Source organism: Maylandia zebra, linkage group LG14 (genome assembly GCF_041146795.1).
Source record: "Maylandia zebra isolate NMK-2024a linkage group LG14, Mzebra_GT3a, whole genome shotgun sequence".
In the NCBI taxonomy this organism is placed as follows: Eukaryota; Metazoa; Chordata; class Actinopteri; order Cichliformes; family Cichlidae; genus Maylandia; species Maylandia zebra.
In genome coordinates this window covers 16,926,946-16,939,504 of record NC_135180.1, presented here as the reverse complement: position 1 = coordinate 16,939,504, position 12,559 = coordinate 16,926,946, and the positions used below count along the sequence as shown (strand labels likewise).

General features: G+C 38.2%; 1 protein-coding gene across 2 annotated transcripts; it reads right to left on the bottom strand.

Annotated features, from left to right (window-relative positions):
* Window positions 1–1,174: 1,174 nt before the first annotated feature.
* smtla (somatolactin alpha) lies at window positions 1,175–7,053 on the bottom strand. 2 transcript variants are annotated; one of them, XM_014410020.2, is made up of 4 exons: window positions 6,868–7,053; window positions 5,431–5,544; window positions 2,581–2,760; window positions 1,175–2,204 (listed from the first exon to the last, which is right to left on the bottom strand). In XM_014410020.2, exons 1-4 carry the CDS (start codon window positions 7,000–7,002, stop codon window positions 2,010–2,012), a joined length of 624 nt encoding a protein of 207 aa, XP_014265506.2. In that variant the 5' UTR covers window positions 7,003–7,053; the 3' UTR covers window positions 1,175–2,009. The 2 variants fall into 2 exon arrangements, with proteins under 2 accessions (XP_014265506.2, XP_076748466.1); XM_076892351.1 differs by lacking the exons at window positions 5,431–5,544; window positions 6,868–7,053 and adding an exon at window positions 4,218–4,394.
* Between the last annotated feature and the right edge of the window lie 5,506 nt (window positions 7,054–12,559).

The following is a 12,559-nucleotide window of genomic DNA, read 5'->3' as shown; positions in this document are numbered from 1 at the left end:
GTGCACCCAGACAAAGTGTCCATTTTCAATCAAACTCAAGCAGCAAAAGTTATGTACTGAAACCAAACAGCCGGCAGCATCAGTGCACATTCATGGCTAAAATGGTTTATACTGGCACAAAGGTGGAAACGTACATGCTCATTTTGTCACATATGTCTAAAGTAGTTTGACTCAATTCTTCTCTTTAGCCACGGATGGATATTTAATGCTCAATAAGCATTAATTACCGTTTGCACATAAAATGTGTTTTGCACCACAAGTTGTTAATCATAGAAATTAATATAACAGCATTCTGGAATCCAGAGACTCTGATGGCCTGAAACAATCTGAGAAGTTGATAAAAGGCAGTGAGTTAGTATCTGTTCTGCAATCAAGAACAGAACAAAAAACAGAAAGACTAAATGGAAAAAAGAAAGAGGTCATGCAAGATTTTAAGTTAAAAGCAAAGGTAACAGGCAGGGGTAAAATAAAAAAGGGGCAAAAAAGAAAGAAAGGAAAGGATGAGGGCAACAACAAGAGGTTTATCTCCTCTGCTGCCCTCCACTGCTTCTTATTCAAGGATACAAGGGATGAGCACTGTCTATTTTGGGCGACACATGCTTTGGCTGGAATTGGTTGCAATCAGGGACGAGACAAAGATTCACAGATGGAAAATGGTATGTCGGCTGCGTTATTAACAGGCTGAAATAAATTTCACCAGTTCTACAGCATCACATGCAACAGTAGCTATTTAAGCCGACAATTAACAAAATGTTTTATATAAAGAAGGGACCAAATCAATTTGTTTTATGCTCTGTATGATCTATTTTTTTTCCTCCATAAATTCTGACTTGACTTTTCCTCAATGCACACAGATGGAAATATACGAGGTACAAATCTTCCTTCTTGAGTATCATTTTATGTGGAGGAAATGGCACGTGCAATGTATTTTTGAGTTTTGTGGTGCAGTTTTACATTTGGACCCAGCTAGAACGAGCACGCTACACTGATGCCTCACGAGTGAATGACTGAGTTTTACACGCTGAAGCGTGGCCATCGGGTTAAGACAGAAAGAGAGGCATAACAAGGAATTGACTGTAAAAACCGATGAGCCACACATCCACGTCTAATGCACTCTCTCAAAAAAATAGCACACAAACGACCACATTAAAAACAATGTTTCTTTTATGCTTTTTGTCTTGCTTTATTGGTTTCTTAAATGAACAGAAGAAAAGCTATGAAAGTACACTATTGGGTTCTTTTGTTCACAAGAGAAAGGTAATATTTATTCTCTGGATTCATAACGTCTAAGAATATAGATTTCAATGTTTAATTCCCAGAACAATTGAAGTGAATAAGGCACATTTCTTTATATATGTTAGATCCATGTTAAATTATACACATTTAGGCACAGAATAATTCCTGTTTCCTTCAAGAGCGCCAGCTTTCAATTCGACTGTTATTTATTTTGTCTCCGTCTCATCCGCTCTTTTGCTAATCAAAAATCTCTCTCTCTTTTTTTAATAGTGATTGCTCTCTGTTTGACTCCCATTTTTGGTGAAAGTGTTTCATTTCTCTAACGCAGAAGTAAAACTAGCTCCATTAAAAAAATGAGAGTTTCACTCAGTACTCTAGGGGCTGTGAGAATAGTCACAACACTGCGAGACCCAGCAAGGAATAGAAACCCCAGTCAGGAACAAAGGAAATGGAAATCAATGGCAGGATATGCAGATTTTTTTGACAACTCGACACACAAATAATCTTTTGGGAGTTTGCTCTCTCTTTCTTTTGCAAGGTTAAAATACCAACTAAGCAGGGAAAGAATATAAAATGCAGTATGTTGAAGAAAGGGCAAAGCATTACATCTACTTTTGTGTGAAGGTGTTCCAAAACAATCAATAAGGAATGCATTGCATTACAAGCAAGGTTGATTCGCCTAAGGCATGGTCATATCTTAAAGTGCACACTACCAACCTTAAGAATTAATTTAAAGCTAAGCACTGTATTATTTATTAGCTGCAGTTTATATTTTATGCACAGTTGTATTTGTCAGCTTGACGACACTTAAGAAGCTTGAGGAAAGTCTCCATCTTATGAGCATCCTTTTTAAAGCAGCTGAGTAAGGTATAGTCTCTCATAACAGATTCCAGCATATCTGGCAGAGTATCATACTGAAATAGGCCTTGTTCATTGTAGGTTGTAGTAAATGTCCCCTCATCCAACATCTGTGTAGCAAGCATATAGAAATAGTCAGAAAAAATACAAACAAAAGGATATAAAAAAATGATTTTTTTGAAGATTGCGCTCTTCTGGACAGAGATCGTAGGTGTCATTCCTTCTTAGCTTGGTTATTCTTACCTTGGGACTTCCAGGCCGTACTCTGCATGATGTTAATGTGGATTACACCAGCAGCTTGGTTATGGCATAACGCAATCTTGCACCCTGCTGTTATGTACTGGATTGTCTCAGGGGAATCTTTGCATAGAGCATAGACCCCAGCATAGATATCTTTATTTATCTATATATTTATTAATCCCTATAGAAATTCCTCAGGGATTAAAAAAATAACCTTGTGTGTGAGTGATATGTGATTTGACCCACCTTCTTAATGAGGGCAACCACCCCTTGCTCCAGACTGACCAGTTTCTCAGAAACCCATTTTGTCTTGTTGACCAGCATTTCAGGAGCATGATCGTAGTGATCCAGTGTCGTCTGCAGGTAGACCAAGGGCTCGATCCATGACTGAACCAGCATCAGCACAGAGTGGAGCAACCATTTATCCTGCAGGACAGAAATGCTTTACAGTCCGCCTCAAAGAATATATATATATATATATATATATATATATATATATATATATATATATATATATATATGTGTGTGTGTGTGTGTGTCTATATATATATATATTAGGGGTGCAACGATACACAAAATTCACGGTTCGGTTCGGTTCGATACTTTGGTGTCACGGTTCGATATTTTTTCGATACAAAAAAAATGTTCATGCATTTTTAATTTGTCATTTATTAAAATTATAAATATATATTTTAACTCAAAAGTACAGTTTTTAAATTTAACCCTAACCCTTGTGCGCGTTTTTTATTTTGACAGCGAATGCGCACCTGCGGACCACTTATGTGCAGCCCTGGTTATTTAGCTCATCATATTGCAGCCACAGAAATTATTTTGTCCATGAAACCATAAAGCTGCACTTTCTTTTTGCCTTATAGTCTCATTTGTCATAACTTCTCCGTTTTGTGGTAAGCTTTTCTTTGGCTGTCACTTCTTCACCCTGACCTGTCTTATTTGGCTCAGCAGAACTGAAATGCTTTTACACATGCACTCACATAAGCTCAGCGATTCTCTGCGCGATCAACCTCTCACATGTTTAAGCTTGCTGCGGGAGATTTCACTTGTCATGTTTGCATAGTAAGCTAACGATTAATAAGACGATGTCAGAGGAATTGGTGCACAAATTATCATCACTCACAGATCAGTGCTGTCGCTCTCTATACACAGTTTGCACGATTGCAAAGTGAAAGCAAAAAAACAAGCGCAAATTCAAACGGGACTTCAATATGTCACATATTGACAGTGGCTCACCGATGCCAATGACATAATTACCCAGCTACATTTCCGAAAGAATGCAAAAGCATTGACATATATTTTTCCTACAATAGCCCGACGGGCAGGGAAGAGATAGATTTTGGTAGCCCGACTGAAAAAATCGCTAGCTCCGGACATCGGGCTAGCGATATTGTAAGCCCTGTATCTGATTGAGGAATCACTCATCTTTGGAAAAGAGAGTTTATTACAGAGAAATGGCTCTTTCCAAAATAAAAGCTATACTATCCGCTTCTTCTGGGCTATATTCTCAGCAGCATAAGGAGAATCATGTGCTAACAGCTGTCTAAATGACTCGGCTAAAGTTAGTAGCATGCTTGCTTTTTTTTGTCTGCTTCCACTTGTCTTTGCACTAGGATGATGTCGGCGTAAATGTGCAGTCATATTCGTTGTGTTCCCGCTAGTGCTTTCAGGTTAATCTCGTTGAAATGACCTTAACGCCACAACACGGCAAATCTCCGTTAACGAGCTACCACCGATCGCTCCGTGCATGGGGCTAGACGGCCAACACGTTAACGAGCTAACTGCGCTAACACACTAGTTCACACCAATGTAATTGAGCATTGCATGGCACATCCAACATACTGTTTTACTTTAGTCCATGACTCGCTTACCTTCAGGGTCATACGTCACATGAAAACCAAAATAATTCCAAACGCCAGATCTGAATGAGGGTCAATTTGCCTGTTGCAAGGAGAGCTTAACTTCTGTCTCGCTAGCTTGCCCTGCGCTCTTCCTTCTGACTATGCTGTCTGTGTTGAGCGCTCAGTGGATCTGCGCTGGACAGTGCAGCCTAGGCGGAGTAGTCGAACACAGATGCACTGAGCGCTCAACACAGACAGCATCGTCAGAAGGAAAATTGATAAAAGAAATTACAAATGTTGTATTGTTCGAGACATATGCGTACCGAACCGAAAGCACTGTATCGAACGGTTCAATATCGATACGAATATCGTTGCACCCCTAATATATATATATATATATATATATATATATATATATATATATATATATATAGTACTTCTTTTAAGAAATGGATCATTAACTACAAACCATTCAGCAACAAAAGTAGCCTGAAATGGCATGTGAGCCTCCTTAAATCTCCCTAAGCAGAAGAGAGTCTAAAGTATGTGCAAATGACCACCATACAAATGGCCATTAAATGGCAGAGCAGGCAATATTCCAACAGAAAGAGCAGAGGATAAATTACTCATAAAATGGGAGGTTGCAGTATATGCTGTTTCAAAGATCACATTTACTGTTATGTGATGACATAACTTTTAACCAGCAGTTTCAATATTGCTAAAAATGATCCTGTGAAGAAATTGCTGCTATATACTATGGCCTTTGTTAGTTGAAGGGTGATTATTGCAGAACAGCCAATTCACCCTTCACAGGCCTGCTAAGCAGCTCAGTCTAGTTTCCACTCTACTGACCAAGCTGGTATTTGTCTTAAATAGGTAGCTAGACAGCAGTCAAAACCTCTTGTAATGCAATTACTGCAAACATCACATAATGTATCAAACTGCAAAAGAAGGGGAGGCTTAACTGAGCTCAAGGATGTGCATGTGCAACAACACTAATAATGCATTAACAACACTCCAAATCCTCCACACTCTCACTCACATATGTGCGAGAAGCAGACAGATTGTTGAACCCATTCAAATCCACAAAAACATGCCAGCGCCTCTATAAGCACGTAATATATATGCATCAATACATAAAAGCAAAGGCGTGAACAAGCAAATAAAAGCAGTTTTTACACATTATGATGTTAGCAAAGAAAAAAAAAGAAACAACAGTGGTATTCAGCCATAGTGTGCTTACAGATATCTGTTCAATTTCACTTTTGGAGCTGGGGATCGGTAATGTTTTGGTGATACATGCAAAGCCAGCCTGGTTACTCTGAAGTCGTAAAGGGAGTGGGATGAACATCTCTTCCTGTAGCCCGTGCAGAAATGGTGGTAAAAAAAAGAAAGAAAGAAAGAAAGAAAGAAAGAAAGAAAGAAAGAAAGAAAGAAAGAAAGAAAGAAAGAAAGAAAGAAAGAAAGAAAGAAAGAGAGGCACTGTTTAATTTTCACATTTAAAATGATAGGCATACACACCAGTATTACCTTCTATATTTGCTTATGAATTCGGTTTGTTTTCAGCCAGTATGACAAAATAGTTACGGCCTAATCCTAACCCCTAAGAACTACTGTCTACAGAAGAAGGGGTAACAGATATTCAACCATTTATATAAAAAGATCAATCAGGAAAGCAATGACAAAATCTTTACCACAAGAGAAAACCCCACAGAGACATTTTGTTCTCTAGCAAACTCTTCGCTGTAGATCCTGTGCAGCATATTTTTTAGAAAAGTCTCGTTTCAAAGATCATTTTGACTGTGCAGCCACAAATTGAAGGATATTTAACAGACTGCCAAACCTGTGCTTTTACTGTTGCAGTGTATCATTATCACAGACATATTACCCCATTGTAGACCTGCTTCTTCAGTTAAATATATCTTTTACTCAGAAGAGAGAGAAGATTGCTCTGAACACTGGCAGTGTGGGAATGGTCATGCAACGAATACTCAGTATCTAAAAGTTTCACAGGTCTGGCATTATCGTCAAACAGCCAACAAAGTTCAAAGCTTCACATTTACCAAATTATTAAAAAATGTAGATTTAAAGGACTAAGATGTTTACTGGTGAGCAATGGCTTTTTACCTCTGACATGCAAATAAATAGTATCATTCCCACCTTGATGTCTTAGTTTTATTGCACTTATGTTCTGTATAAAAAGTAATAGCAAACTTCTTTTCAAATGGAAAAAAAAACATTGCATTGCTATCACTGTGGCCTTTGCCTAGGGCTATGTTTTTATAGCACTGCTTTTCAGAGTGCTTATTTTGCATTCATATCTCTCTTTCTCTCTCTCTCTCTCTCTCTCTCTCTCTCTATATATATATATATATATATATATATATATTTAGAGAGAGAGAGAGAGAGAGGGGGGGGGGGGGGGGGTATTTTCTCAGATTACAGTCTCTTTCTAGTGACAAAATAATTCTGCATTAAGTCATCTTAGTGTGAGAAGTGATTTAGAGCTATAACTCATTCTAGGCTCCGCCAATATTCTTTTCAAGCATGTGAATACAGAAGCACTGGTGAACAATCAAAACTAGTTTGGGGTTTTTTTTGTTTGCTTTGTTTGCTCTTGTTTTTTTTTTTTTTACATTAAAAAAGTGAAAGAGCAAAGATTTATTTTGGAGTTACTCACAAATAAAGAACACGATTCTTCTGAGACACGGTAGATGAGCTCAGCATGATGGATGACTCTGTCAAGAAGTTTCTCTTGTGAGATGGAGGGGCAGCGAGTAAGGCTGCCCGGCTCTTCTTTACAGTCTAGTGGCATGCTTACAGTAAGAATATAGGGCCAGAGCAGTAGACCCCACACACCTCGCTGGATGACTGAAGACGCATATGGTATATACAGATGGAACAAACGTTAACAAGTAAAAACAAATATGAGCATTTATATATCAAATATGTTATTTATATATATTTTATACATTTCTATCAATGCAATTACAAAGAAAAGCAGAAAAGAAAATTACAAAAAATTGGGGCTTTTTTTGATACATTACCAGTCATGCCCATTCTATCTGTCGTCTTCAAGTTTTTCTTGCTATTGTGTTATGCTGACTTCTTTATAAAGCCTGATCAGGCCATGAATAAAGAAAAAGACATTTGAGTCTTGCGTAGGTTGTTGTAAAAAGATACCGGTCATCCCAAACCAAGACATTTCTTTTCTCATGCATAATACCGAGATGGGACACGTTGTATTCCCAAATAGCTTTGTTCTTCATTTGAATGATGGTGGCTTATAGCTCAAGAAAATCTGATGTCCAGAGTCTTTTTATTTGAATATTTTCTAAAATCAGTGAAAAAAGGCTCTACAACAAACAAATAAATACAGATACATGTCTGTTGATCAATAATCCGGCAATAAAGACTGATTAGATACATCGAACAAAAGTTGAAAGAGAAGGGAGGTTAAAAAAATCTTCCTTTTATTATATACAGTGTACGCATTAACCCATTAAATGAGTGCCAGCATAGGTAGGTGTAGAAAACTCCATTGAATGCTACAGTTTTCTGTTTTCTTCTACTGCCTGAGACATTTGCTGCACTACTTACACCTGCCCCTTAAATTACCTAATTTTAACGGTAATCAGATTGTAGGATTACTGGATATGAGTTGCAAACAATTTCTGTAAATAAGTTAATCTGTGTATTTTGATTGCATGTGATATAAAATGTTTGAACTAAATAAAAATTATTTATTATCATTCAGTAGATCATAATCATATTTTTAATTTAAAAAATATAGATACAATTAACACTTTAATTAAAGGAGTTTTGGTTTTCCACCACCCAAATCACAGAAATCAAGATGACATTTAAGACACTGTCCTCACATGTTTATTTCCACACAACAGCATGTTTAAGCATAAGCCACAGACAATCAGAGGCTCAGGAAGTAGCATCTGACGGGTGTTAAGTTACTGAATTCAGCGTCACAGACGTGGTTGCTATTCAAGATACCTGGAGCCTCCTTTTATGTATGTGAGCCTGTTTAATATAAACCTCTGTTCTTTTCTTGTCGCCTTTCGTATACACCTCCTCTTTTTCCTTCCCCATGTTTTCCCTCAACATACTTCTCTGCTTTCTTAAATGTCCTAGTTGTAACTATTGATAAAATAAATTTATTACAATCTGTTGGGTACATTGGGTACAAAAGATTTTAATTTATATGATACTGAATGACAGTTACACTCATGGCTTTTTGACATCAGGGTACTTTCACTCAGTTTGACATAATTACCCAAAAGGAATTTGTGGCCATTTTGCAGAATAAACTTTCACAGATTCACCTTCAATAATTGTAATGAAAAAGCTACATATTCACAAGAGACAAGCATTTTTTTTGTGCACCTGCACTGATGAATAAAACTGAATCTGGTTATTCATATTACCAAAACAGTAGTGCTAACATTTTTTGCAACAGCAATAAGCAGTCTTAATTTAATTAGAAAGTAATTTTTATTTAATTCCCAATACCAGAATTTTTTTCTTATATACTGCTTTTCTACTCTATCTGAGCGGTTTACACAAATTGCCTCATTCGCGTATTCATACAGGCACTTTTCTCTATGCTTTTTCTATCTAACATTCTCATGCATTCATACAGTCATATATCAGAGATTGCACAAGGATATTAGGTCTGCTCCAGCATGCAGACTGGAGCAGATGGGGATCAAACCACCAACCTTCCGATTAGTAGGTGTCCTGCTGTGCTTCCTGCACTACAGCCAATTACTGATGAAAATATAAATGCTGGAAACTGTTTGCGTTGTTTACTGATAGTTGTCCTGTTATCAAGCATAAGGGTATTGTAGCAAATGTTAGTGATAACAGGTACACTGGAGAAGCAACAATAAGATATTCCCAAAAATGGTTTTGCAGGTGGTGGCTAACAACTGCTGTTTTCCTTTTATCCTTCCTGAGTGTCCCTTACCGTAGTCTCCAAAAGATCCAAAAATAGGCACAATCATATGGAAAGTTGGGTATGATCATAGAAGGGCATCAACCCAGGATTATCACCAGCTCTGTTTCTTCAGGCAGGGAGAAACAGGACTGCTAGACCCATACAAAATTATTTTCAGCAGTTAATGAACATGTTTCTGACCACTCCACTCCACTGACTAGCCAATGGCACCCTGAGAACTGTTAGTTATCAGGATGCAGTGTTGGGGAGTAACGGAATACATGTACCGCCGTTACGTATTTAAAATACAAAATATGAGTAACTGTATTCCGTTACAGTTACCGTTTAAAAAGGTGGTATTTAGAATACAGTTACATTGTTGAAATAAATGGATTACACGGCGGTATTTCCCTGTTTCATATTGTTGCGGGTCAGGACTGTTTGGGTTTTGTTTGACAGCTACGTTCTGTTGTTCCAGGCGGCAGCGTTATGGTTGCCATGGTTTCAGGATGGCCCCGGCTCTTCTGCGACTGTGTGTTTCCTGGGTGAGAGATCGCCTTTTTGTTGTTGTTGTTGTTGTTGTGCTAAGCTAATAGGCAAAATGCTACAGGCATAGCCCTAAAGAATGTAGCCTCATAGGCAGTGTAGTCCGTGCAGGGAGAATGGACTGCCATACACCTTATGTGTCTGTGAGCGAGGGAGGGAGAAAAAGGAGAGTGGAAAAGTAGGAGTTGACATCGAGCAGAAACGGGAGCTGGAAGCATGTAAATATAATAATAACCACTGCAGCCAAGAAGAGTGCCTGACGAGCCCAGCTGTAAGTAAGCTATTAAGACTCGACTGTACACCGTGTTCGTGTTTTCCTCCGAAAAAATAAGTTCCGTTGGAGCAGCCTTTCGACGCCTCTCTGTCTCTGGCAAGAAAAGGTTCAAGGTTCAAGGTTCTTTATTTGTCACATGCATAGTTATACAAGTATAACACACAGTGAAATGTAGCCTGACACGCTCCTCGACATGTGCAAAAATGGGGGGGGGGGGGGGGGGGGGTGTAGAGGAAGAACATTTTATATATATATATATATATATATATATATATATATATATATATACATATATATACATATAGTATATACACTGGGTGAATGTGCAGTAGTAGCAGCAAGCAGGTGAATTCTGTACATTAATATGAATAGACATCTGACTATTTTACAGGATAGAACAGCTGATCTCCTCCTTCTAATATACCAGCTGGTCTGATGAGGCCCAGGTGTGCATGATCCGGGAGGGCGTGGGCCGAGGGCGTGAATCCGCCATGAGTTCCGCCCCGGCAAAACAGGGGAGGGGGAGAGAGATTGCTGATCAGTGCCTTGCTGACCCCGCAGGTCGTGACAAAAGGACACTTGCAGTCCCACAAAATGAAGGGCTTGAATGCTGTTCATCTGGCACCAAGTCAAGGATTATTTCATTAACAGCTATCCTGTGCAACTTAAATTTATGTTGATTAAATTTTGACTGCAAATATATTTTATTGTGCTTATTTTGTCCTGTCTTGGTAGTCCTACATGTCAAATATATCTGAGGATGTGTGTAGTTAGCAATAGTTTGAATAGAGAGGAATAGTTCTTTATTTGAAACTCCAAAGCAAATTAAACTGATGAGTAGGGTATTGTTGCTGCAGCCAAAGTTTGTGTTGTTTGTCATTTAAAATATTCAAGGAGAAAGGTTTAATGAAAACTTAGTTTGCTAAGTGCAAGATAAGAGGAAATGCGGGTTTGCTGTTTACAGAGAGAACTCTGAAGTAGCAGTAAGTGACTGCCCTACTGCTCCCCTCCTGTTACGCCCTTTTTTTCCTTCAATCACACAGTCAATATCACAACACATATTGGAAAGTGATACTTAACAGAAGTTACTTTTTATAAACATGCATGAAAAAACAGATTTTCAGCTCTGTCAGTGACTGTAAACGTCTCAAAGTTGAAAAACTTTGTGGCTGTGTAAAGCCTGTGTAGCCCCATTTCACCTGTGGTAATATTTGTTAAGTATAAATCATTTGTGGTGATGGCAAGGAGCAGTGGCAAAGGTGTGATCAGCTGTAATTAGCTGAATAGCTTTGACTAGAATTAGCTAGAACTGACCTCACTCCAGCACCGGATACATCATTCAAGAAAAATAATTTTTGACAGATCAGTGGATCTGTAAACTCGTCCCTTACTTTTTTATAGTGTGGCAGGACTACTGTTGGGGATTTGTGTTGCAATCAATGGAGATGTGCTTGCCCTAGAGCAATGTTAAGCAATGTTAAATGCAACACTGTTAGATGGGAAAATAGGAAATTAGTTCAAACATAAATGGAAATGCAGCATATAATTCTAATGAGGTTGGCAGTAAAACATGAAGAAATAAGGATTTTTGGGCAAACCACTTTATTCTGATCTGATCACCAAGAAATAAATGGTAGAGTGAGCATGGATGTCAACTGTGTGCCAAAAGCACAAAAAATGCCTTCTGCCATGTCCTGACATGGCACTAATACAACACAGTATCCTGCATTCACACAAAACTCATAGATCACACAGTTAAAGATTCTTTTGGGCAAAATGTCCACTTGCTCTGCCGGCCAATATTAAGAAGGCAGAGGACTAATCCTATTGACAGAAAAGCCATGGTGAGAAGTATGACGGGTACACTGTCCAAATCCCAACTAGGGGCCCCGCATAACATTAGCATAACATTAGCAAGAGTTTGAGCAAAACATCCATGTGCTTTGGCAGACACTTCTGAGGAAGGGAAAAAGGTACAGTTTACTTTTTAGTGATTGTTAGTTAATCACAACAATAAAGAGAGAGAACATAGAGACCAAGTCTCGCATACAGCTGATGACAGACTTTTCACCTAAACAGTGCAAACAACGACAGCTACAACTACATGAACACACAGTCAAAACATCTGTCAACAGGAAAGACAGTAGAGAACAGGATGAAAAATTAAATAGTGATATTTAAATCAGCTGACTGCAGAGCTGCAGGCATGGCAGATATTTACAACTGTGTGATTTACCAATAATTGTGATAAGTAGCTGTGACCATTTTTTAATATAAATTGATTGGAAGAAATTGGCTTCTAATGACTTACTGTGCCACATATGTAAATGTGTGCATCGCTTTTTTTTTCTGCATTCTGTGTGAGGTCTTTATCAAAGTTAGTGTTACATATTGTGAGATTCTGACATCAGTCTAATACACTTGGTCTGTGCCCCTCACTGATGAGGAAAAATCACTCACAGAGGGGACAGTGTCACTTTAGCTTGTTGGTCCAGTGAATCTGACTCAAACAGGTTCTCCTTTACACAGTTCTCACTTATAAAGTGTTCTACAAACACAGCTATTACAGCCAACAGGTGGATTTCCTGTTACAATGAACAG